Source organism: Dipodomys spectabilis, unplaced genomic scaffold (genome assembly GCF_019054845.1).
Source record: "Dipodomys spectabilis isolate Male_0828 unplaced genomic scaffold, ASM1905484v1 ptg000034l, whole genome shotgun sequence".
Lineage (NCBI taxonomy): Eukaryota > Metazoa > Chordata > Mammalia > Rodentia > Heteromyidae > Dipodomys > Dipodomys spectabilis.
The window spans coordinates 11,226,474-11,253,558 of NW_024870711.1; the positions used below are offsets into that span (position 1 = coordinate 11,226,474).

Consider the following 27,085-nt stretch of genomic DNA (forward strand, 5'->3'; position numbering starts at 1 on the left):
TTTCCTCCCAAAGACATAAAGGTTAAAAGTGAAGAAAGGCAAGGCTATAGAATTGACCTTGGAGGCTGTGGAGTTGACCTTGGAAGCTGTGGAGTTGACCTTGGAAGCTGTGGAGTTGACCCTGGGGTCTGTGGAGTTGACCTTGGGGACCGTGGAGTTGACCTTGAGGCTATGTAGTTGACCTTGGGGTTGTGGAGTTGACCTTTGGGCTGTAGAGTTGACCTTGGGGCTGTGGAGTTGACCCTGGGGGCTGTAGAGTTGACCTTAGAGGCTATGTAGTTGACCTTGGGGTTGTGGAGTTGACCTTTGGGCTGTAGAGTTGACCTTGGAGGCTGTGGAGTTGACCTTGGGAGCTGTGGAGTTGACCTTGGAAGCTGTGGAGTTGACCTTGGGGGCTATGTAGTTGACCTTGGGGTTGTGGAGTTGACCTTGGAGGCTGTAGAGTTGACCCTGGGGTCTGTGGAGTTGACCTTTGGGCTGTAGTGTTGACCTTGGGGCTGTGGAGTTGACATAGTGGCCCTGCACAGCCCAGTTGGAAATCTGGAAGGAGCAAAGACAAGGATAGAGGGGCAAGGTTGAATTAATTATTGGTAATTTTCTTGATATAATTCTTAGATGGAAAATGCGACTGACTTTAACACTGTTAGGGAAATGGAGGAGAAAGGAAGGAAACAGGACTCCATCTTCCACAGGTGAGGACTGTTTATTAAGGTAGAGCAGTGAGGGACACAGCCTTCCCTCAGGCTTGGAGACCAAAAGTTGGGACAGGAGCTGGGTTTTATGATGTCTGAGGATGGAGGCAGAGGTTAATGGAAAAGCCACTAGCTCAGAGGAAATGGGGGCTTTTTGGTTGTGCCCACGATGGAATGGTTAGCCAGTCTTAGGTAGATCGCCCTGTTGGAGTCAGGCAGTCTGCACTTACCTTTGGCTGGTTGCCCGGTATCTGTATGCACTTGGGAAAACAGGGAGGGGTCCGTCCTTCACAGTCCATCTCTGGGTGCATAGAAGGAATGGGCTCACAAAAGCCATGTACATATGACCATATAAGATGATGTTAAGCAAAATGAACCCCAAGATAGGGATACAAATATCTTTTTTCTTTCTTGCTATTGTTTCTAACGTATTTATAATGTACCATGTACATGGTATAATCCCTGTTTTCACTGTATTTGATGTCAGTGCCCTGCATCTTGTATATACACTTCCCTAATTCGGGGAGGGGAAGGGAAAAAAACAAAATGCTTAAATAAGGCTACAGGTTGACCCATTGCAACAATGAGATGTACAGAACACTATGTTGAAAACAAACTTTACAACTTCGACGAGTTGTGTCGGGGCGGGTAGTTGTGCAGGTGGAAGGGAAGGGATGGTAGGGAGAAAACAAAGGAGGAGGCAACAATGCTCAATAGGAAATTACTCATTACCTTGCTCATGTAACTGTAACCCCTCTGTATAGCATTTTTACAATAAAAAATGTACAAAAACAAAGGAAGAAAGAAAAGGAAGGAAGGAAAAGAAAAGAAAGAAAGAACGGACCCAGAGGCAAGGCCTTCAAACACAGGCCTGGAAAAGGAAATCCTCAAGTGAGCATCTTCCTGTCACATTTCAGAATGTCAGGTATCAGGAGGAAATCCGCCTTCATCTCTCAAGACTTCCTGCCGGTGCTGCTGTCTGCCCAATACCAGCACTATTTCCTGAAAATACCTCATCCTGACAGCTTCACACGTCGCAGGCCTTTCCAGCTCGGATGTTCTTTTCTCCCCTTTATCTTGGCTAAATGTTCTTTCCTAGAGCAAGTCTTCCCAGAGCTCCTCCCACGTTCCCATTCCCTAGTCCCCTTAAATGTGAGAACAGCTTGGCAGCCCCTGCTGTTCTTGGCACTGGTGCAACTGTTTGCCCAGCTCTGTGGGTTTTTTCCTGATCTTGAATTTCCCCCAGCTCTGTGGCCTTCTTAGCTTTGGCTCTCAGGACTTCTAGTCTGGCTCAGCATGAATCGTCCGATGTAGCGGTCACACATACCCACCATTGCCTTGAATGATTTGGGAAGTGAGTCAAATGGTAAGCCGAGGAACCTGTTAGATAGTTGTTGTTGAGCCATCATGGTCCAGTGGGACCAGCAGCGACTTCCTTGGGAGGTACGAGTGCTCACTGACAAAGCCCAATTTTCTGTGCTGAACAAACACTTAAAGTAGATTTTATATGGCCAGACACCTGTGCCTTGTGCTTATCATCCTGGCTACTTGGGAAGCTGACAGCAGGATTGTAACTCAAGACCAACTAGATGGAAAAGCTTGCAGGAAGCCTTCTCGTCCCCTAGCTGGGCATGGTGTGCGTGCCTGTCATCCTAAGCTGTGTTGGGAGGCTTGTGTTTCCATGACAGCTATGGCAGAACAGGCCTCTCTCACCCTGCAGTGGCAGGGGCCTGTCACCTCAGCTACCACAAGAAGCCTTTAATAGGCAGAGCAGAGTTCAGGCATTCCCCTGAGCCTGAAGTAAGGCCTTATTCCAAACATAGCCAATGGAACAAGGTCTGAAGAGATGGAATCAGTACCTTCCTAACAAGCACAGGGGCCTGAGTTCAAGCCCCAGTACTGACAGAAGAAAAAAGAAAAGAAAAACCATCACTACATACGCATGTGTGATACTTCACCCATTATCCCTTATAAATACAAAAGATTTCATATTTTAAAAAATAACCTTAAAAGTAAAGTAGCATGTTTTTTTTTATTTTATTTATATACATATAATGTTGTACAGAGGAGTTACTGTTACATGAGTAGGAGTAATGAGAACATTTTGTAGAGAGCATTGTCACCTCCTCCTTTGTTTTCCCTCTACCATCATTTCCCTCACCACCCCCAACTCCTCCTGCCCCCCCACCCTGACGTTGTAAAGTTCGTTTTCAACATAGTGTCCTGTACATCTCATCGTCATCACAGTGGGTCAGCCTGCATCCCCATTTAAGCGTTCCCCAATATCCCTTCCCCTCCCCAAATTACAAAAATGTATATACAAGATGCAGGACACCGGCATCAAATCCAGTGAAAACAGCGGTTATACTGAGGGGGAAGAACATATAAAAGAAACAAAGGAATCACATAGTGCATTGTAAGTACATTAAAAACAATACCAAGAAAGAAAAACCACTTGTGTCCCTGTCCTGGGGTACATTTTGCTTAACATTATCTCATGTGGTCATATGTACATAACCTTTGACCTTCTCTACGTCCTAGCCATGTACTAGTCACTGCTAACAAGGGAAACCATGGGACCTATGTTTCTTTGGGCCTGGCTTACTTCACCTAATATAATTTTTTTTTGGGTCCAGTTGTGGAGCCTGAACTCTGAGCCTGGGCACTGTCCCTCAGCTCTTCAGCTCAAGGCTAACACTCTACCACTTGAGCCACAGCGCCACTTCTGGCTTTTTTCTTTTTTTGCTTATGTGGTGCTGAGGAATCGAACCCAGGGTCTCATGCATGCAAGGCAAGTGCTATACTACTGAGCCACCTTCCCAGCCCAACTTAATATAATTTTCCAAGTCTTTCCATTTCCTAACAAATGAGGCAATGTCATTCTTTCTGACGGAGGCATAAAATTCCATTGTGTATATATATATACCACATTTTCTTGATCCATTCAGCTACTGAGGGGCATCTGGGTTAATTCCATATCTTAGCTATGGTAAATAATGCTGTGGCAAACATGGTTGTGCTATTAGCTTTGGTATGATCTTGTTTGTGATCGTTTGGGTAAATGCCCAAAAGTAGGATTGCTGGGTCATAAGGGAACTCTGTAGAGTCTTTTGAGGAACCTCCATACTGCTCTCCAAAGTGGTTGAACAAGTTTACACTCCCACCAACAATGCAGTAGGGTTCCCTTTTGGCCACATCCCTCCAGCATCTGTTGTTACTAGATTTATTAATTATAGCCATTCTAACTGAGGTGAGGTAGAATCTCAACATTGTCTTGATTTGCATTTCTTTTTTATCAGTAAGTTTTTTTTATTGTGAAAATACCATACAGAGGGGTTACAATTACATGAGCAAGTTAATGAGTACATTTCTTATCAAGCATTGTTGCCTCCTCCTTTGTTTCCCCTTACCATCCCTGCCCTCCCATCTCCTCCCCCTCCCCCCCCGCCCCGCATTTCTTTTATGGCTAAAGAAGTTGAGCATTTCTTCATGTGTCTATTGGCCATTCTTATTTCCTCTTCAGAGAAATCTCTCTTTAAATCTTTAGCCCATTTATTATGGGAGTTGTTTCTTGAGGATTTATTGTTGGGGGACTTAGTTTTTTGAGTTCTAAGTATATTTTGGATGTAAGAAAAGATGCAAACATAAAGGGAATCCAAATAGGGAAAGATGAAGTAAAACTCTCCCTCTTTGCAGATGACATAATCTTGTATTTAGAGAACCCCATGGACTCCACTCCCAAGTTACTTGAGCTGATCGGAAACTTTGGCAAAGTAGCAGGGTATAAAATTAACCCTCAGAAATCAATGGCTTTCCTGTATGCCAATAATGAGAAGAGTGCAGCTGAAATTAGGAATGTAACCCTCTTTGTAATAGCCCCACAAAAAAATAAAATACTTAGGAGTTAACTTAACAAAAGAGATTAAAGACCTCTATGATGAAAACTTTAAAATCCTGAAAAAGGAAATTAAAGCAGAACTAAGCGAGTGGAAAAACCTCCCATGCTTCTGGATTGGGAGGATTAACATCATGAAAATGGCAATACTCCCACAGGCTATCTACAAATTCAGTGTGATACCTATCAATATCCCAACCTCATTCTTCAAGGAAATAGAAGAAGCAATCCAAAAATTCATATGGAACAATAAAAGACCCCAAATAGCGAAAACAATCCTTAGTAGAAAGAACAGTGCTGGAGGAATATCAATTCCAAGTTTCAAACTCTACTACAAATGCATAGTAATCAAAACAGCTTGGTACTGGCACAAGAACAGCCCTGAGGACCAGTGGAATAGGAATGAAGACCCAGAAATGAACCCACAGACCTATAGCCACCAAATCTTTGACAAGGGAGCTAAAGAAATAGAATGGAAGAAAGATAGATTCTTCAGTAAATGGTGCTGGCAAAATTGGTTAAACACTTGTAGAAAACTAAAGCTAGATCCGTATATATCACCCTGTACCAGAACCAACTCTGAATGGATCAAAGACCTCGAAATAAAAGCAGACTCCATGAAAGTATTACAGGAAGGAATAGGAGAAACCCTAGGGCTCCTAGTCACAGGCTGAAATTTTCTTAATAGAGACCCAGAAGCACAACAAATCAAAGAAAGGTTGGACAAATGGGATGGCATGAAACTGCAGAGCTTCTGCAAGGCAAAGACGTAGCTAGTAAGATCAACAGAAAGCCCACAGACTGGGAGAAGATCTGCACTAGCCATACAAGAAGCATGTTTTTAATGGAACACATTTAGAAATTGAAAACAATAGCATAAAACTGACTTCATACCTTTTATTTCCAGAGCTTGTCTAAATGGTAGTTTTGCATTGTTTTTCTTATTAGACATATTATTGCCTGAAAATGTGAGCTAGAATTATCTTTGAATAATGGAGTTTAAACAGACAAAACTTAAATGTCATCTACCTCACATTAGAACTTCATTAGCTCTAAAGAGCACTACTTAGTGATCTTTTCTGAATATTTTTATTATCTTTAAGTAGTTGTACAAAGGAGTTGTCATTCAACAAAGTAGTTTATGAACATAATGCATCTTGATCAATGCACCCCATTCAACCTCCTCACCCACCCCAGCCCACCCCTTCCCTAAAAGAAAAAAACATTCAGTCATCTTTAAATTTCCCATTTGGCATCTGCTTTCTATGTGGAAATACCTCACGGTTTAAACCGTGCCATTTCCCAACCTGGCTTCGGTGCCGGCCTCCGTGGCAGTTAGGAAGAAGAGCTTGGCCTTGGTTAAGCATATTGTAGTTGTATAAACTAAACCTCGGAGAGCGAGCTGCCTAAAATCACATCTCACAACGAGGCTGCCTCAACTCGAGATTTCATGCACAATAACTCCATTTGAGCAGCAAGAAATCGACCAATGCACAAATTCTGATGTTCCTGAGAAACGGTCAAGTTGAGGTAGAGTCTCCAGAGTGACAGAAATCGACCAATGCACAAATTCTGATGTTCCTGAGAAACGGTCAAGTTGAGGTAGAGTCTCCAGAGTGACAGAAGAGTTTTGCTAGCTGGTGCCCAGTGTGCACGTCTCACGTCGGCTTTCTGGGCAGCCCTGGGTCTTTTCAAAGCAGACAGGTGGGTTTTGTGGCTCTGATGGAGATGACCTGTTCTGACTGCGATCTGAAACGCCAGCCTCTGACCTCTAGAAGTAGGATAAGAGCTTCTGCACTTTAAAGTTTTGCCCACGGAGCCATTATCTGAGCATCCTGGGGATGGAGACTGCCTCAGTGCCTTTGCAGTCCTGGGAGCGATGCCTCCCCTTAGACACGCATGTGGAGATGAGGCAGGGCAGCCCTGTAAGCCGAGGGTATGGACATTGGGATGTCACCCTGTGTGAACAAGACACAACCCAGAGATAGCCAGGAACAGATGATGCTTATGGAGAATAAACACCTACAATGGATGTGTCTTTGAGCTCCCAGCCACCACTGTGCCACCCATAGTTGGTGGCACTGAATAAATGTCTGATGAAGGACTGCTTCCACAGGTTCCATTTTGGATACTGTGTGTGTGTGTGTGTATGTGTCTGTGTGTGCACGCACGCGTGCATGTGCCCCAACCATGCCCACTTTATTCATAAATCAGCCAGGATTTAATTAATGAGTAGCCTCCCTAGCTAAGCAGGGTGGCCTGTGGGTGGACATGGGGAGGGAACTGAGGCCATGGCCTCCTCATTGCAAGTTCTGATCATTTTTTTCAGAAAGCAAGACCAGCTTCCGCTTACCCTTCATCCCTAGAAACGACGTTCAACCCTAGGCGCTACTGCTGAGTGGCAACCAGCCTGCCTTTCGCAAGCTTCCTCTGCTGATGAAGCAAAACATTCAACTATGTTTTATTTTTTTTTTCCTAGCGGAAGATAATAGTCTGTCTCAAAAGAAGAAGGTCACCGTGGAAGATCTTTGCAGTGATGATTTTAAAATCCACGACCCGGAGGCAAAGTGGATAAGTGGTAAGTTCAGACAGCCTCCGTGCCTCCCCCTTCCCCAGACCCCTCCCTCCTCGCTATGGCCCCATGGCCATCCCCAGGTCATGGCTTCTTTGGTGGTTTGTTCTCAGGGCTTCCACGGGCCAGGAGACTGTAGGGACGCTCAGAGCTCTTGCTGTGATATTATCCTGTGTGGTTCTCATCGTAGAACCTGGTCTTAAAGGCTTCTTGTTCTATGTGCTGCCACCCAAGCCTGGGGAGGCATCAGCTGCCTGAGAAATGGGTTCTGCCCAGGCCACCTCCTCCTGTGTCTCCTCCAGGAGCCATTATTTCCCACACAGACAGGAGCACGTTGCTAGGCAACAGCACCCCTGGCTCCCCCAGCCGCTGTGCCTTCTCCAGGGTTCTGAAGGCTTCTCTGACAGCGCTGCTTCTCTGACAGTGGCACAGGAGCCCGCAGGGCCCCCCCTCCTCTAGGGCACTGCTGAACACAGATGCTCAGACAGTCACCTCACTCTGGGGCACATCTAATGTCGCTGGTTCGGGGATTTTTTTTTGTCTTAAATAGCAAAGCTAAATAGAATTAGAGGCCGGGAGAGGCAGTGTGCTCACCTCTTCTCATCCCCAGCGTGACGGCCCTCCCTCCCATCTGCCCCCCCTCGGCCCTGAGGCGTTTGGGGAAGGAAGATGCTGGCGCTGGCCGCCCTCCCCCTCCGCCAGTGCGGCCCTCATTATCTCTGCAGCTGTTGTTTACGGTCTGTCTTGGCATCCGTGGGATGCGCTTGAAGATGAGTCCTCGGGTCAGGAACGCTTCCAGTATGATGCTTGAAGTCCAGTTCCAGCCCTGGCTTTTACAGCAAGTGCGGGGACAGGTGGCTCTTCTGAGGTTGTGAAGCCAGTTAGCAGTGCGGTGGGGGTGGGGCTGGCTGCCTCTGGACTTCCACCACCACGTCCTTGCACGTCCATGCCCTCGCATGACCGCATCCTTGCCTGGACACTGTTCTGTGGGGTGACAGGAGAGCTTGAGATTTTGTTGTTGTTGTTGTCAAACTGCCTCTGAAATGTTTTTCATGCTTCACAGACTCAAAAATCAATTAACAATGACTTTGCCTTTGGTCTCTTACTTAGAACAGCAGCTTCTCTTTTGTCCTCTACTGTGTCTCTGATATTTATTTCTGACCTTGGGTCATCTTATTTACAAATGAAAGCAGTAGATGAATCTTGGAGCAATGCATTTTCATACAACCTGGAGTTAGGGCTGGGAAGGTGGCTCAGTGGTAGAGTGCTTGCCTAGCATGCATGAAGTCCTGGGTTCCATTTCTCAGTACCACATAAGCAGAAAAAGCTGGAAATGGCGCTGTGGCTCAAATGGGCTAGCCTTGAGCAAAAGAAGCTCACGGACAGTGCCCAGGCCCTGAGTTCAAGACCCAGGACTGGTAAGAAAAGCCCCACACTGGAGGTATATCCCCCATTTTCCTCCATAATTTCATTTGTCTGGGTCACATCCCTTCTTTGAGTCACATTTGCTAAGGGTTTATAACTTTTGTCTTTGAAAGGGTCAATGTGTTTTTTCCTTGTTTCTTTCTATAGATGTTTAGTTTCGATGGTATTGATTTTTGCCCTAATCTATAGTATTTCTTTCTGTCTGCTCTTTTTGGCTTTGTCTTGTTTCATTTTTCTAGAAGCTTGAGGCACATTATTAGGGTATTATTTTGAGGTCTCTCAGTTATATTGATATGGATACTCACACGAATAAACTTTTCTCTTAGAACTGCCTTTGCTGTATCCAGTGGTTCTGGAAGGTTGTGTTCATTTTCATTGGTTTCGGGGAACTTTTACATCCCCCCTCTAATCCCTTCAGTGACTCACTCATAATTCAGCAGCATGTGTTTGGTCTCCTTGGGCTGGAATCTACCCTGTCATTTCCTTTGCTGTATGGAGCTTCCCTGAAAAATTAAAAATAGATGTGTCCCACCACCCAGTGATATTATTCAAGCAGGGATCCAAAAGAACGTAAGTCAGGATATAATGGAGGTTCACGTATGCTCATGTCCACTGCAGTCTATTCACAAAGCCGAGCTCTGGGAAGAGTCTAGATGCCCTGAGAGATGAATGGATCGAGAGCTGTGGTATATATACTGGAGTATCACTCAGTCATAAGAGAAATGAGATTATCTTACTTGCAGAGAGATGGATGGATCTGGAGACCATCATATTCTATATAAAGTAAGCCAAGTTCAGAAGAACAAAGTTTCATCTTTCCTCTCATGTGTGGATGCTAGACTTAAAATATAAACGTATCAGGAACGCATATGGGAGTGCGTTTGTGTGACTAAGCTGACTTGGGTGGTGGTGTGTGCGTGTCTGAGGTACTGCCACCAGCCTCTTTTGAGTAATTAACATGCGCTTCGACAAAGTGAGCCATAAGAAGTCAAAGCCTGTTTTGCCTGTGGAATAGGCCCCTAGCTGCTCCAATGTCTCTCAAATATCACCAATTTAACCTGACCGTTTCCAAATCTGCATCCTCATTCCCTCCCCCACCGAACCACCGAACATGAAAACTCCTCCCCAGCTCCGCACACCAGCCCTGAGCAGCCCACCCCTTTTCCTCATGCTAACACCCCGAACTAGTAAATGTAGAAACCACGTCTTGTGATCACCGGTGTGAGCTGTAATGGGGAGGTTCATTCTAGAGAGGGTGGAAGGCACTTCATAGAGCCTGCCTTCCTCTACCTATACAGAGCCCTCTCTTCGGTCCACGGTGAGCCACGCGTGGCCCACAGCCCCTGGGGATCATCCACCTCACAGCCCAGCTCTGGATGCTGAGACCTCTGAACCTGGCAAGGGTCCCACACACCACCGCTCTCCACAGACGGCTTTGCTTTTGTAGAATCGCCTTTTGCAAAACAGGCTGAATGGAACCAAGATTCGCTTCATGCCCTAGGCTTGGAGCAAGCCGAGGCCTCTCCCATCCTTCTGAGGACACACATGCACGCACACACACATACACACACACACACACACACACACACGCGCACACACACACACGCATGCACACACACACACACACACACACACATGCATGCACACACACACACGTCTCCTCCCCATATCTCTTGGATGCAGGCCTGCCAAGGGCTGACAGGCACAGTGATTCGCTTGCCCGCTGGCCGCGGGCAGCTCCCCCTGGGCTCGCTCCCTGGTCTCCTCTCTGAAGGTGACTCAAGTCTGGACGCAGCCACGTTCATCTGGCCGGCATGGCGCTCTCGGCGCTCTCCCGCTGTGTGTGCACTCATTTTCATGAGTCCCACGCTTGTGAGCGGAGAGCCCTCTGCGTCTCAGGACGCAAGGCTGGAGAGACTGTAAAATTGGAGGAAATCACTTCCTCTGAATATAGGAAAATGTCACTGGCGGGTTGATAGTGGAAAAGTATGTGTTTGAGGAGGTGAAATTGGAGTTGGAGCACAAGGCTGAAAGCATCTTGATTTCTTGAAGGTACTTCATGTGCTTTCATCATTATGAATAAAAAACAGATTCGTTTTAGAAGTGAAGCCCGTGGAGCTCTGCCCAGGGGGAACTCAGGTTCCAAGCGGCTCACGTTTTTCCACTGGTTTGTGGAGATCACAGTTTGCATTCAGAATCATGAAGCCCTGGAAGGCAAGTGAGCAGTGATGACCCCCGATGTCCTGGCGCCGCACCCCCGGGCCCCAGTGTCCCCCCGACATCCTGGCATCCCCTTGATCACTCCTGGCTATAGAGTGACACCAGCAGTGACACTGGGAAATGCCCAGGAGTTGCTGGCCAGAAGGGAGTCTCCACGACTCGGGGAGGGGACAGAGGCCGTGGGAGTGTCATTTCCAAACATGATGCAGAGCACACGTGGAAAGCACACCCTTGTGACTATCAGTGCTTCTAAGGAACACACAAAATCGGCTTGTGCACAGCTCTGATTTATTTTCTGTCTTAAGGGGGGAGAATGTAGTCACAAAATTCAGTGCATATCCTACAAAATTAAAAAAGTTGAGGCAAAGGGCAGATTAGGAGGAATGGGGGAGAATGATGGAGAACATGACCAAGGTGCATGGTATTCATAAACTGCTTCATTGAGTGCCACTCCACTGTACAGCTACTGAAACATAATTGTTCATTGAAAGCTTTAATTATTATAGAGGTGGTATACAGAGGAGTTACCATTTCATATGTCAGGTAATGAGTACATTTCTCTTTGGACAATGTTACCCCTTCCTTTGCTCTTTCCTAGTTTTCCCCCATCCCCCATTTTTTTTCATCTAACTTTTTTCAGGAAAAACAAAGGTAGTCCTGGCGTAAGGAGCCAGTTGAATGCAATTAACCCTGTCCACCCCGTCTCTCCCCAGCACACACCTGATGTAGCCTCCAGCATTCCAGCACCCGAGCGAGAGCTACAACTGTCATCTACTATGCTCCCCAAGGTTTCTATTGGAGGATCTTTTCATTCTGACAGGAAAAATGCAAAGGACAGCTGCATTTGGACCACTGGTCATAATAGCAACCAGCAGCCAGTATTAGGAGTAATGTGGGTAGCTACATAAACACTTCAGTGTGCCTGCATCCGTCTTCTCACTGAAAGTCAGAGGCATCTTCAGCTGCTCTTTAAAAGGAGTAAGCTATGAACGGAAGAAAAGAGGCCACCTTTGCAAAGAGATCTGGAAGGTGGTAGAAACCCAGGGCAGCCCTGCCTCAGGGTCCCTCCGTGGCTTCTTTCCCTCCCCACCTCCGACCCCCCGCTTCCCCTGTGAACCGTTACCTCCACCATGACCTCCACACCTGTCCAGATAGGCCCTGTGGAACTCTACTGCCTCTATCTCTTCTCCTTTATAAAAGTGCTGTTACTCAATTTTTCTCTGCTTCAGAAATCTTCATTATTTTCGCTTGATCTAAATAAATATATTCTCTCGATTTCTAGGGTAGAATTAACTACCAGCCCTCCAGGCTGCAGGAAATCCCTCCAACGGTTCAGCCAAGGTCCAGGCACCAGTGGCTCACATTGATCATCTTAGGTACTTGGGAGGCTGAAATCAGGAGGACCATGGTTGGAGGTTGGAGGCTAATCAAGACAGAAAAGTCAGTGAGACTCCATCTCAATGAAAAGCCAGGTGTGGTGTGGTATGCCTGCCATCCTAGCTGTGACACGAAGTGGAAAACCGGAATTGAGCACCCAGGCAGGAAGGTCAACCCTATGTTAAACATAGACTGGGCAAACAACTCCGCCAGAGGTGTGGCACCATGGTAGAATGTCTATATAGCAAATTCAACATCCTGAATTCAAACCTAAGTACCAAACAAATTTACAAAACATGCACACACAATCAGCTTGAGCAGAGCCTGGGATCTAGGTTCAGTCAGCCAAACCAGCGTCCCTCACTCCTGTGACTGCTGGAGCCACTGTTCAGCCCAGCGACTGCCATTTGAATTCTTGGTGCCACTGCCTTTCCTCCCTTTGGAGGACAGCCTGAGGGGCTGTACCCCAAATTAGAGCCTGGCGCTGAGCCCTGCTGCTAAGATTATTTAATTTGGCATCTGGGGACCTGAGTCTCTGTAGCAAGAGAGGAGCCAAAACTCTCCCAGCAAAGAGAGACACATGCTAATCTTTTTGATTATTTTTACCTTTGACCAGTGTTGCTTCAGTGGGAAGGTATCTTTTCTTTTGGTGTATGTAGGGGGGGAGGCAGGGTGAGCGTACTGGAGTTTGAACTGAGGGCTTTACACTTGCTAGGCGGGTGCTATACCACTTGAACCATGACTCCAGCCCTTTGTGCACTGGTTATTTCTGAAATAGGGTTATCACTTTTTGCCCAGGCTGGCCTAGACCTCGATCCTATTACACTTCTGCTGCAGCTGGGGTGGCGAAGTCATGTCAGCATGCTCGGCCGTTCTGCTGAGATGGGGTCTCGTGGACATAGCGTTGAGTCATGATCCTCCCAGACTCCTTGTCCCAGACCCGAGCCACCCAATGCTGAGCTGCCCTGGCCAGGATGGAGTCTGGTGGACATTTTGTGCCCATGCTGGCCTCCAACGGTGACTTCCTGCTCGCCACCTCCAAGTAATTTAGCTGTGGGCTCGAGGGCCCACAGCTCGAGTGACCACAGCTGGAGTGTTCACAGCTGGCGCTTCCAAGGAGCTTTCTCCGAGGGCTGCACAGGGATTTCTCTGGGCATCCTCATCTGCTGCCCGGCGCGGATGTGCGGGGCAGCCTGCAGTCGTGCCCGCAGGCCCAGTGCCGCTTCAGGGAGGACGGTGGACAGGTCAGGTGGCCTTCCTCCCGGCCAGGCTGCCGTCTAACCACAGCTGAGCTCCAAGATTCCCAGCTCCCTTTGATTTTAGTTACACCGAGGGGGGCGTGGGCACCCGGTGAGCGTGTGCAGCAGTGCCTGGCCGCGGGTGAGTTTCTCCGTGGCGATGCTGAGGGCCTGCTGAGCCGTCTACGGCAGTGCCTGGCCGCGGGTGAGTTTCTCCGTGGCGCCCGCTGAGGGCCTGCTGAGCCGTCTACGGCAGTGCCTGGCCGCGGGTGAGTTTCTCCGTGGCGCCCGCTGAGGGCCTGCTGAGCCGTCTACGGCAGTGCCTGGCCGCGGGTGAGTTTCTCCGTGGCGATGCTGAGGGCCTGCTGAGCCGTCTACGGCACTGCCTGGCCGCGGGTGAGTTTCTCCGTGGCGATGCTGAGGGCCTGCTGAGCCGTCTACGGCAGTGCCTGGCCGCGGGTGAGTTTCTCCGTGGCGCCCGCTGAGGGCCTGCTGCGGGCAAAGCCCACAGGAAGGCCCATTAATTAGACGCTGCGTCCTGCACCGCAGTGACCCACACGCCACACTTCCATTATCATTTATTGCCTCAATTAAATTATCCCTCGTAGTTCTTAACCCGGCAACCTACTGGAGCCTCATTAATTACCATTGATATCCTCTCAAACACGGATCACCCTCTTAATTAATAAGAAAGAATCACCCCACATCCCCACAACGGAGTGCTAGCCCCTGTGGCCCACCGTCCTTCTGCTGACTCCGCCCACCGTCCTGCTGACCCCGCCCACCGTCCTTCTGCTGACTCCGCCCACCATCCTGCTGACTCCGCCCACCATCCTGCTGGCTCCGCCCACCGTCCTGCTGACCCCGCCCACCGTCCTTCTGCTGACTCCGCCCACCATCCTGCTGACTCCGCCCACCATCCTGCTGACTCCGCCCGCCGTCCTGCTGACTCCGCCCACCGTCCTTCTGCTGACTCCGCCCACCGTCTCGGTGCGTGTCTGTCTGCACCCCCTTCTCGCCCTGGACCAGGAGGCCAGAAGTGCATATTGCCCTCACAGGACGGAAGCTGCCACGTAACAAAGCCTCCGTGTACCATAGTTGATCGGATTGCGTGTCTAGCTTGGGGGCGAATGGAAGCTCCCGTTGGTGGCAGGCTGACGGGTTCTCTTCGTCACTGTGACTCTGGGTGCTTGAGGAAGCTTACGCACCTTTAGAGACTGGCCCAGTGGCTCCTGCTTATAACCCCCCTGCCGGGAGGCTGAGAAAGGCAGCTCATGGTGCAAGGCCAGCCTGAGCAAAAATGTTTGCAAGACTCCATCTTGACCAAAAGCTGCAACGTATGCCTGTCCACCTAGCTTCATGGAGGTGCACATAAGGGGATTACAATCTAGGCAGGAAGTAAGAGTCTGTCTCAGAGAGATACAGTGCACAGAATACCAGCTGTGTGGCTCAGCAGTGGCGTGTCTGCCCAGCAAGTTCAAAGCTCCCAGCTCAAGCCCTGTGATCACACACCAAGCAATAGTGACAAAGATGCGTCTGACTCTATTTTCTTATTTGCACTGTTTTGACCTCACATGTGCACAGCCTCATTCGGCCCCAACCCTGTTTTGTCTCTCTGCTCATTGTCTTCTCTTCCCTGCCAGGCTCTGTTCTGAATAGTCAGGGTTTCTCCAACATCTCTTTCCTACATATCAGGGACCAAGCCCAGATTGCAGCCTCTCATGAGGTCCTGCTCAACCCTTCTCACCCAGGAGCTGCCCCACAGTAGCGCACAGTGCATGCCAGCTCTGCCCTCGCCAGGCACGGAGGGGAGCCCATTAGCCTTCTTGACCTCTCCGCTGCTTTCTTAGACAGTGCTGTCAAGGAAGTGGGGCTGGGAGAGAGAAGCCACCTCTGAGGCTGAGAGGAGCCGAGTCTCCTGTGAGCACGCATACTCTAGATGAGGGTCCTGGGGTAGGGAGGTTAAGGCACTGTCCCTGGCTCCCAGGCTGGTATGCAGAGCTTGTCAGCCATGTTTTGGTTAACTGTCCCCTAAAATGCTAGCACTTGGTCTTCAGCCGTTGGTGCTATCCAGGTGGGAGCGAGTCAGTGGAGGTTATAGCCGAGGAGAATAATCAGACTCTGTCTATGAAGTGGTCAGTTTTGTTCTCTCCTGATGGGCTATGCCCCACGCTGCCCCTCCATACCAGACTCCAAACAGCCACGGGGCCAATCAGTGAGTCCTGAAACGGGAACCAGAATGAGCCTGTCTGTGAGCTGATTGTCTCATGTGTTTCTGGTGTTGCAGAGCTACCTGACACGTGGCTCTGTTCAGCCTCCGTTCTGACTTACTCTGAAAACACCTCCTCCCCCGCCCAGGCCTAAAGACTCGCCAAAGCCCAGGGAGAGCTTGGCTACGAAGCACGAAGACACAGACAAGTCATGGTGGGGCTGGACGTGGCAGGCACAGTCAGTGGGAGCACAAGGGAGCACAAGGCAGTGCTCCCCAGGGGTTCTGTCCCCCTTCTTGACTCTCAGGACCGCCAGCCTCTTACTGTCACCCAGGGCCTCATCCAAGGTACCCGGCCAACTCGTGTTGCATGTGGCCGTGGTCCTTCCCAGGCCTGTCCTGCGGGTGCTGGCGGCAGTGTTGGGTGAGGATTGCCTCCGCCCCAGCCCTCCACGGCTTCCTGAGGCCCAAGTGGGCAGCCACAGCGGCCGTGAGCTTTGCTTTTCCACAGGTGCTATTTGCTCATTTCTGCTATTTGGTTCATTTTTATGTTCGCTCCTGAGCCAAATCCAAATACCACTGAGCACCGACTACTGCCCTCTGTGCAGCTGCGATGTGCAGATGGACACACACACCTGCATGAACACTGCTGCCTGTAACTTCTTGGGGGACTTCAAAGGGTTTGGTAGTAGATTTCCTGTGACTCTTTCCTTGCTTAGCAGTGATGAGTTCGTTGTCAGCTGGGAATTGTGAGCCAAGTCTGTGGGCCTCCCCATTGGCCTCCTAACACTGGGCACTGGGGACGCAGCCCATGCAGGGAGAGCTGGAGATCTGAATGACCTGCCACACCTCATTTCTGCACGTGTGCCTGTGTTCACAGTGGTCTGGCTGCCCCTGTAGATCTCTGAGGTATGTCTGTCGATGGTGCCCAGGAGAGGGCTGTGCCCAGCTGGCGAGAACAAGCTTTGGGGGCTGAGATCCGAGGGGCGAATGGCCATGTAACACAGAGCCAGTCATTCATGGGATGTCCACTTTCCTAACTTCCTTCCCGCCGGTGACTTCACACTTCAAAATAGCATTTCATTGAACATAAAGTACCAGTGTGTGTGCTCCAACAAAATTGTTGGCTTTCAAGACTTAATGCGGGGTTGAGATCACTCAATGAGTGAGGTCAAACGCAGAACAAGTGGACGGAAAACAAAATTAGAGCCTACTAATTGACACGGACGGGCCTGAGGGCTCGCCGCCACAATCTTGCTCCCTGGGGCCCAATTTTGATGCTGTTAAAAGCTCTGCTTCCTGATTGCTCAGATCCCTAGACAGGTCTCCAAGAAGCTGTCAAGTGCCTGAGGAAAGATGGTGCGTGGTTGGGGGCTGAAGGGGTGTCCGTCCCCTCTCGGTTCTCCAGGGAGGCGTCACGCTTCTGCTGCCATCGCCTTCCTTCTCCGCCGGGGCCACCACTGCTCCACAATTGTCACCTCTCCCTGTTGTCCCCCGCTGGCCTCTGCCTGGTGTGTGTGCCTGACGGATGGAGCACAGGGCCGGGCACAGAGGCACGGCCCTTGCCTGACTTCTCAGATCAGTTGCATTTTAAGCAGCACCTGGGGGTGAGGCACGCCCGGGGGAAGGCGGGGGATGCATGTTTGGGACCCCCAGAAAGAAGTTGCTAACTTCCTCATGAGCACAAGCCGTCAGCCTTGAGTGTGTCGAGTTCCACGGCTCCCCTCAGACAGGAACTCGATCCACGCGAGGACGCCAACCCCAGGGACCCAAGGCCCCGTCACCACAACCTGAGACGCGATCCTCTTCAGACCCAGCCGTGTGAAGCTGCGCAAGCAGGGAGCGTGATGTGCTCAGAGCCTCTCCCATCGACTTGGGCAGTGTTACTAAGGACCTCCCAGAGCCTCAGAACTACGATCTGTTAGATGACTTGTGATCTCGAAGACACAGCCCCATCTGAGTAGACAACACAAGGCATATTCTAAATGTTCAGTCAAAAAGCACCATAACTAGAGTGGTAGACCTCAGGCCCAAACGCCATGAGTTCCAGGAGTTCCAGCCACTTGTCTCCCGCCTCTGCTCCCCCCTCTCCCTCCCACCCCCAGCCATGCTAAACAGAGACAGAGGCAGAATGATCACAGAGTGTGAGCCTCCCGAGGGAAGACAGCACTTCAGAACATCTTTGGAATACAGACAGAGACCTTGGGACGGGGCAGTGATAACCCACAGCGGTCACACAGCCTCACTCCGGTGTGGCCTGCTTGACTATCATCTCCACCCTGTCTCTGGAGGCGCTCCGCAGGAGGTGGTACAGCTTCCTCCTTGGAGCAAAACAGGTGTAAGTCTCGCACCGTCGGCTGGGCACTGTCCTGTGCTGTTGGCCATTCTCTTCCTTTGTGGCAGTATCTCCTCTCCACGGGGTAAGAAGGACACTTCACCTGTCTGAGTGGGAGGTCTGCCTCTAGTCACAGGATGCTTGCTGAGATCCTGTCATTCACTGGAGCCCAACAGGAACAGCATAGTGACCGCAGAGATGACGGCTATGCTGAACAGACGCAGGGGGAATGGCCCGGATGCACGGGCAGATGGGAAAGTGGGGGCTGGTGCACAAAGAGAGGCCTCGAAGGAGATTTTATTTATATTGATTTGAATAATTGAGGCTTAATGGTCCGTAATTTCACTTAAAGATGTGGACAGCAGAAATAAAATGTTTGGGTTTGCTTTGCTCTGAAATGGAATTGTATTTTTGCCTAACTTGTGAACATATAGAGAGATAGAATAGGGGCTGTATGGTGACTGTCCCCTTCCGTGCAGGAAAATGTGAGGTGGACATGCTCTCTAGAGCTCACTCACGCCGAGCTGCTTGCTGTTTGGCTTTCTTAAAGTGTGTGATGAATTCTAACTTTAGAAAGAGTTCAGGCAGAACGTGCATCTCTGGAATTGCAAACAGGCCTTGCTGTGAATCCCAAACCTCTGTGTATAGGTGCAAGCAGGAGTGGTGCTTTGGGGGTTTTTGTTGTTGTTGTTGTTGTTTTGCTTTCTTTTGTTGTTGTACCAAGATTGAAGAGACCAGGATTGTGTGGCTGGTAGGGAAGTCTGGAGAGTGAACCTTGGGTCTTGCGAATGCTTGGCAAGTGCACTGATCTCTGAAACACACCCCGGCCTTCCTGTTTCTATTTTCTTTTTGGAGTAGTCTCATAGCTCTCTTTACCCAATTTGTCCTCGGATTTGTGCTGCCCCTCCTCTTTCTGCAGAGTACGTGGGGTTCTAGCCATGCAGCACCATGCCCGACTTGCTTTTGTTTATATGTGAGAGCAAGTCAATTGTGGCCCTGCAAAACCTAGGGCCATTTTGTAGATGGTTTCCAAGACAATGGCTTGTCCAGAGAATTCTAGAATATGGGATAGCTGGGATCATGGGGATCATCTGACAGCCAGTGTCCCTGTGTTGCTCTGGTGGGAAGAACGCGAGGGCCGGGGGATGCTGGCTCTAGTTCGTCCTTGATAAAAGACACGCATCATCTGCAGGCTTCCGCATTTCCCTCTGAGCGGCAAAGCTCACTCAGGCATGTTACACGAATGGTGGGGCCCACCAGGGACTCACACCCAGGAAGGGCTCCCTGAGTCAGAGAGGTGATCAAAATTCCTTTCTTCTTACATTTCAGGTATGACTTCAGATGCATACACTTCATGATAAATTTCCCCAGAAAATCAGAGAATATTTGCTTATTCCAAATTCCAGATTACTGACTTTCTGGATGCCATATGAACCAGCCCTTCTGATGCGGGAAGTTTCACGGTCTCTCCCTGATGGCCAGGGGGTTTGTTCTCCCCTTGGCCTTGCCTACCCCGATCCGTCCATTCTCCACTTATTCAGTAGATAGAAAAACAGTACTGAGATGATAAGACAGCATCCTTGCCCTTTGACCCTTGCAGCCTGGGGAGTGATTCCAGTGGACCTTGAGTGATGCGGTGAAGCATGCATGCACCCGGGACACAGTGGAGGGAGAGCACGGGGAAGGGCAGCCCGTCTGCACCCTGGACCTCAGGGAGCCCGTGGAGGTGGCACCTGGGTCACAGTGACATCAGGATGCAGCCAGGACTTTGCCAAGCAGAAATGGCAGCCTAGGAGGCAGGAAGAGATTCTTTGTCTTTGTCTTTTGTTGTTGTTGTGTTAATAGTGGAAGCACACAGGACAGGTAAAGAAACTGCTTAGCATTTGGACTGGCTGACAAGTAGAATATTCGGGAGAATGGAGGGGAAGAGGCCTGAGTGTGGCTGGGTCAGACCCAAGGCCCCTTCTCAGCACACTCTTCCTCTGCGGGGCTGAAAGCTGCCCTCTCTTTTCTTGTGTGATGAGGGTAGAAGGCAGTTAAGGGCTGGATAGGGACACGTGTGTGTGTGTGTGTGTGTGTGTGTGTGTGTGTGTGTGTGTCCTTCACATGGTAGAGGTCTCAGAGAACACAATGGAAGAATAGAACGGTGTGTGCCGGGCTCCGTCTTCTGGTATGCTGGTGGTCCAGTGAGAGACAGAATCTACACGCAAACAACCACACCCTGCCTGGCAGGACCGTCAGGAGGGAAGAGCCACCAAGTGTGCACACAGCAGGGCAGAGTGCAAGGTGAATAGCGGTGTGGAAGCACCCCTCTACTCCATCAGAACCCGCACGAGACGCCCAAGCAAGAACACAGTGTAGTCGTGACTTACAGGCACACGAGCATCTCCCGGGAACGGATGATTTTACAAATCCAGTATATCTTATGCTTTAGTGAGATTCCCACGATCTTCTCTGGATATGTTTCTTTGCCCTCTCAACTAAACACTGGTGAACACAACCTATTTCACAGTGATAAATATAATCCTTTTTCTCAGAATCTGAGCCTGCAGATCTTTGGATCTACCAGGGACCTAATTCATCTTTGAAAAACAGAATGAAGATGTTAGGAGATTAAAGCAGTGAGGATTCATTTAACTATAAGTAACTTGACCCAAAAGAAGGCCACAGGAGCCCAGAGATTTAAGGGGTTTGCTGTAGGAAAATGTCACATGACCAAGGATCATGAATTTGTCGCACAACTCCCAGCATTCCCTGCAGGGGGCGCTGTTCAGTGGTGGCCATCCCCTGGGTGGAGAGGATGGAATGGACATGGGCTGGCATCATACCCTCTCCCCTGTTTCAACTTCCTTTTTTTTTGAGACAGGGTCTCAGTATGTAGCCTGAACTTGCTGTGTGGCCCTGTAACCCTGATTAGCCACTCAGGGCCAGGATTGCGGCATGCACCACACCATTCCCAGACTTTTTAATATTTTTATAGAAATGAATTTTTTTCGAGAAATAAGAGACTAGCTGAGCAAATTCCTGGGAACTGCGCACGAGCTACAATTTGCAGTCTGTCCTTGCTCCCTGTTTGTAATGGAACCTCCCCTACCCAATGATTTTGAACACACATACACACACACACACACACACACACACACACACACACACACACACACACACACACACACACACACACACACACACACGGGTCATTTAATCTTCAGTGCGTGTGAGGCTGGAGCCCGGAGCCCGGAGCCCACCCAGGGCTGGTGATTTGCTGGAAGGATTCACAGGATTAGGCCTTCCCTGCAGTCAAGTTTTGAGCAAAATTATGAAAGGAGAAAGACACGCAGGGCAGGGAGTCATGGGGAGAGCCAGGAAATCCACGACAGGCCCCCACAGCCCTCCCTCCCCTCTCCTGGCGGAGCCATGAGAGACCCACTTGGGTCACCCAGCGAGCTGTAGAGCTCAGTGACATAATGACCCAAAGCTAAACCACCAGGGACCCGATGGCACAGAATTTTCCATGGCTGGTCCCTGGCAGGCATCCTGTGCCCTGGAGGAGCCAGTGTGCCACCCACAGAGAGGGAAACAGCTGGGCGGCATTAGCCGTGCCATGCAGATAGTTCAGGCACAGAGAGCTGCGCACATCCAATGGGATGAACTTGTCCTGGAATTGGTGTGGTATTTGCACAGCTGGGTGAACATGCGAAAAGTGACCATCGTGTCTGCTGTCAATGGCTATAACAGTGGCTTTTGTTATGCGAATTTTATCTAAAAAGTACAGCTTACCCAGAAGCATTTCTATACAGAAGAATTATGATGTGGGGAGGTAGGTCAGCAAACAGATGGACAGATAGGTAGATAGATGGACGGACAGACAGCTATTTGGATGGACAGATGGACAGATAGATACCACCTGTGAGCTGATTGAGGGGGATTGTGTTATATCGAATGCCAGGTCTTACAGAGACCGTGTTCTCTCCCGTAGTGCATAGGAAGGCGGCCTGGGGCAGCCTTACAAGGGAAAGCTGAACTTCCTGCAGTTGCTGTCCACAGCAGAGTAGGAGCCACTGGGAGCAAAGGAACGGAGCACAGTGAGCCACAGGCCCTGGAGCACTCTTAGCAGATGGTTGAACTCTGAGAGTCACAAAACTTCTTGTCCGTATTCAGGAAACGTGCGCTTGTCTGCTCAGGCCTCTGTGGTCCGCAGCAGGTGGCCACCGGGATAGATGGCCGTGGGAGGGACTTCAAGAGTCCTGCTTCCTCTGCATCCTTGAGCAGGGGGCTCATGGAGAGTCCAGTCCTGAAGGAAGGCCTCTCGGCAGCCCCGGTCATAGAATGGGAAGCTCTCAGCCAGGAAAGCACATTTGAGGCACGTCTTGGTGCACATTTGTCCTCATCTTTTTTTAATCCATCTACTCAGCAAATACACATTGGCATCTTCTACCTGGCAGCCAGGTGACTCCTTCCAAAACAGAAAGGGCACCCACTGTGAAGTCAGTCAGCAGGTGAGGCCCGCCTCTGGGCTCTGACTTGACTGCCTGAGGCAGGCAGATCTTTAAGATGATAAAATTATCTCTGCTTTCTAAAATGATCAGCTCATGCTCACTAATTTTTTTTATTAGCTTTAAGTAGTTGTACAAAAGAGTTGCCACTTAACAAAGCAGTTCATGAATAGAACATCCCGATCGATGTCACCCCTTTCAACATGATCATGCATCCCTCCCTCCCCACCCCTCTCCCTCATTCTTCTTAATTTTGTAGGACATACACTGGAATCTTGTCTGTGTTTCCCCCTCTTCTCTTTGTTTGACTGCCCTTCCCCTTTGATCCAGTCCCATACCTTTCACATACCCTTGCCTCCTGTTTATTTTTTTGAACTTTGACTTTGCCTTCTAAAGCATTTACACTGTCTGAGTTCTCCCTTGAAAGGACCATATTTCAGTGGATACATTTGTACACACCTGCATATCACCCAACATATTTACTTACAAGTTTGTAAGCTAGATCTAGCTTCCACAGACAAGGGAGGACACACATCCTTTGTCTCTCTGTGCTTGACCTATTCACTTAACATGAAGTTTTCCAAGTCTTTCCATTTCTTCACAAATAGCACAATGTCATCCTTTATGAGCATGAGTAGAATTCCATTGTGTATATGTACCACATTTTCCTGATCCATTCATCCATCCACTGAGGGGCATCTGGGCTGATTCCATATCTTGGCTATGGTGAATAATGCTGCAGTGAACATGGTTGTGCTGGTAGCTTTACTGGTTTGTGATCATGTGGATAAATGCCCAGAAGTGGAATTGCTGGGTCATAGGGGAGCTCTTTGTTTAATGTTTTGATCAACCTCCACACTGCTTTCCAGAGTGGGAGTTTACACTCCCACCACAATGCAGTAGCATAGCATACCCTTTTGGCCACAATCTTGCTAGCATCTGTTATTGATGGTTTTCTCAATAATGGCCATTCTAACGGGGGTGAGGTGGAATCTCAATGTGGTTTAGATTTATGTCACTTTTATGGCCAGAGATGTTGATCATGTGAATGGTTGTTCTTTCCTTCCCTCTTTCCCCTCTTCCTCCTCCTCCTCCTCTTTCTTCTCCTCCTCCTCTTCCTCCTTCTTTTTTCTTCATTCTACTTCTTGCATTAATTGGGTTGCTGGTTTTTTGAGGGTTTAATTTTTTGAGTTCTGAATATTCTGGCTTCTCAGCATCTTCTGTCAGGCTAGAGCATTTGATGAAACAGTGCCTTCTGGTGGCAGAGAATGTGCGCAACAATTACAGCAGCCATGCTATCTGTAGCTTGTATAGAGAATTGATTGTGAGGCCTGCATTTAAAGAGACACATAATTTTTCCCAAATCTTTCCATTTCCTAACAAATGGGGCAATGTCATTCTTTCTGATGGAGTAAGCCAGGAAACATAGGTCCCATGGTTTCCTTATTTGCAACAACTAGTATATGTCTGAGTCAAGCAGAAAAAGTCAGATAAGTTGATGTTAGGGAAATGAACCCTAAGATATGTACTCAAATGTTTTTTTCTTTCATGCGATTGTTTCTAACATATTTATAAGATTATTTCTTTGTTGCTTTGTATGTCCCTCCCCCACGGTATAACCCCTGCTCTCACTGTATATGATGTTGGTATAATTTGTGAAGTGGAAGAGAAAAAACAAATTGTTAAAACAGGGATACATTGCAACAATGAGATGTACAAGTCGTTATGTTGAAAACAAACTTTACAACTTTGGTGGGGGGGAGGATTCGGTGGGAGGTGGTGGGGGGGGGAAGGGAGGATGGGAAGGGATGGGAAGGGGAAACAAAGGAGGAGGCTACAATGCTTGATAAGAAAGGTACTCATTATCTTGCCCATGTAATTGTAACCCCTCTGTACGGTATTTTCACAATAAAAAAAAAGAGACATAACTTTTCTGAGGATGTATGTGTCGTATCAATGTAGCAAACAAGCATGAGGACAGATACAATCCACCTTGTTAATTGGGCTTAAGATTTCTGTACCACTGACCTATTAGTTCATTTATTAATACATAATGTTACCCTGGATGTAAATTTATCTACCTGTCATTTCTAATGACTTTAGCAATGTGGTGTTGTTATTTGAACAAGAGCACTGCTTTGTAACAAAGCCAAGAGCCTCAATGATTATTTTTACTCATGGTCTGCAGAGACGTGAGCACAGAGCCTGGCAAGACAGGATCAATGTACAGGACCTCGTTTTCACAAACAGTGACACCTGCCCCATCCTTGTAATGGATCGTTACAAGCCAGAAGCTCATACCTATGTGTCTCAGAGCATGAGTTTAAAAACTGCCTCTGTGTACACTTTTTCTTAACTAAAAACATCCAAGATTGTCTTAAAATTTTAGGTTACTTTTAGTGAAAAAGAGTGCCTGGAAAATATACACTACCATTGGTATGTTCCTTCTGTTGTGAAGCTCTGTCCAAATGAGGTGCTTCAGAAACTTGTGGTTTGTGCACCAAGCCCTCAGTCTCCCCCCACCTAGCACACGCATGTCCAGCACTCCTATCACCTAGCACACGCATGTCCAGCACTAAGCCATCAGTCTCCTATTACCTAGTACACACATGTCCAGCACTAAGCCATCAGTCTCCTATCACCTAGCACACACATGCCCAGCATTAAGTCCTCAGTCTCTGATCACCTAGCACACGCATGTCCAGCACTAAGCCATCAGTCTCCTATTACCTAGTACACACATGTCCAGCACTAAGCCATCAGTCTCCTATCACCTAGCACACACATGCCCAGCATTAAGTCCTCAGTCTCTGATCACCTAGTACACACATGTCCAGCACTAAGCCATCAGTCTCCTATCACCTAGCACACACATGTCCAGCACCAAGCCCTCAGTCTCCCCCCACCTAGCACATGCAGGTCTAGCACTGAGCCCTCAGTATCCTATCACCTAGCACACGCATGTCCAGCACCAAGCCCTCAGTCTCTGATCACCTAGCACATGCATGTCCAGCACTAAGCCTTCAGTCTTCTATCACCTAGCACACGCATGTCCAGCACTAAGCCTTCAATCTCCTATCACCTAGCACATGCATATCCAGCACTAAGCCTTCAGTCTTCTATCACCTAGCACATGCATGTCCAGCACCAAGCCCTCAGTCTCCTATCACCTAGCACACACAAGTCCAGCACTGAGCCCTCAGTCTCCCCCCCAGTACATACATGTCTGGGCCTTGCAGTGGACGTTGAAATGGAGTTTATAGATTGGGAGAATGTTTGGAGTTTTCACTGAGAATGAGCAGTCTGGGTTGTAACTGGAGAGCTGGGTGATGTCCTCTTGGCTGGTGTGGTCTGTTCTTGTCACCCTGTCCTGGGTGGTGATATTTCAAGAGGCTGAACACGGTATCATCATGAGGGATGGCAACTCTGACATGGACCTATGGCTGGGCAGCTGCGTGGGCACTAGCAGGCCCTGAAGGTCCTTTGCCGGAATCGATTCTGGACGTTATTTTTAAGAAAGCTTTAGTTTAGAATCAATTTATTGTATTATTTATTGTATTCTACAGTTGTAAGGTGCAGTGAGTGCTGGAATGCCTGTACTCAGCAGCTCTGTTGTTACGGCCTTACATTCACATGATACCTTTGTCACAACAGATGAACCAGTAGTTTGGCTGGTGCCCACCGCCACACCGGACTCCATCCAGAAGGGCCGGCTGCTGGTATCATAGTCCACATAAGCTCCTCTTGCAGTGAGCACTTCTCAGCCATTTCAGTCAGGGTAATGTGTTACATGAATTGCTTGCCTATGTCCGGCCAACCTTGCATTATACTTTCCTGTGTGTATAATTAACATACTAAGGTAGTTTTTACAGCCTTGTTCAGAGATTTTGGTCTGGGCGTTTTTGTTTTTGTTTTTTTAATGTGTTTGTCTTTAGCCAGACACTAGCAGCTCACTCCTGTAATCTTAGCTATGCAGGAGACATATCTGAGGATCACGGTTCGAAGCCATCTGAGGCAGAAACTCTGTGAGACTCTTATTTCAAAAAATAAAAAATTTAAACTGGAAGTGGAGCTGTGGCTTAAGTGGTAGATCACTATCCTTGAGCAAGAAGAAAAAAAATAACAAACTCAGGTATAACACCCAGATCCTGAGTTCAAGTTCCAGGACCAGCACAGAAATCATCAAGATTCTGCTATTGTGGTGCACCAGAGAATATTCCTCTTTGTCTTGGATGCCTTGGTGAAGGTCCATGAAAATTCTTTAATTCACACCAACTACATTTAGTAAGAGTAACTTGGTAATGCTATGTTGGCAGTTTGTTTGGTAGAGTTTGGAAGAGAAGCCAGCTGGCCCAGGCTTTCCTAGAGGGCGAGGTTTATGTACTAATTCTGTTGTTTTACTTGTTAGAGGGACCTCAGATTTCCTATTTCTTTTTGCGTCAATCTCAATAGTTTGAGACTTCTCGTACTTTTCTGTTTCACTTAGATGATTGGATGTGTGGACATAAAGCTTTTCATGTCCTCCCTGGCAGGCCGTTCTTATGCTTGTATACTAAGGAGGAATACCACATTCTTCATTTCTAAATTTACTGATTTGCATCTTTTTTCCTATAGGTTTAGCTAGAAGTT

General features: G+C 48.6%; 1 protein-coding gene across 1 annotated transcript in view; it reads left to right on the forward strand.

Moving 5' to 3' along the window:
* Positions 1-27,085, forward strand: part of Dpp6 (dipeptidyl peptidase like 6) — a 456,045-nt gene that overhangs the window by 247,091 nt on the left and 181,869 nt on the right. The window contains exon 3 of the mRNA XM_042677192.1: positions 7,067-7,165. Coding sequence (XP_042533126.1) covers positions 7,067-7,165 — 99 coding nt within the window. The remainder of the gene's footprint in view (positions 1-7,066; positions 7,166-27,085) is intronic.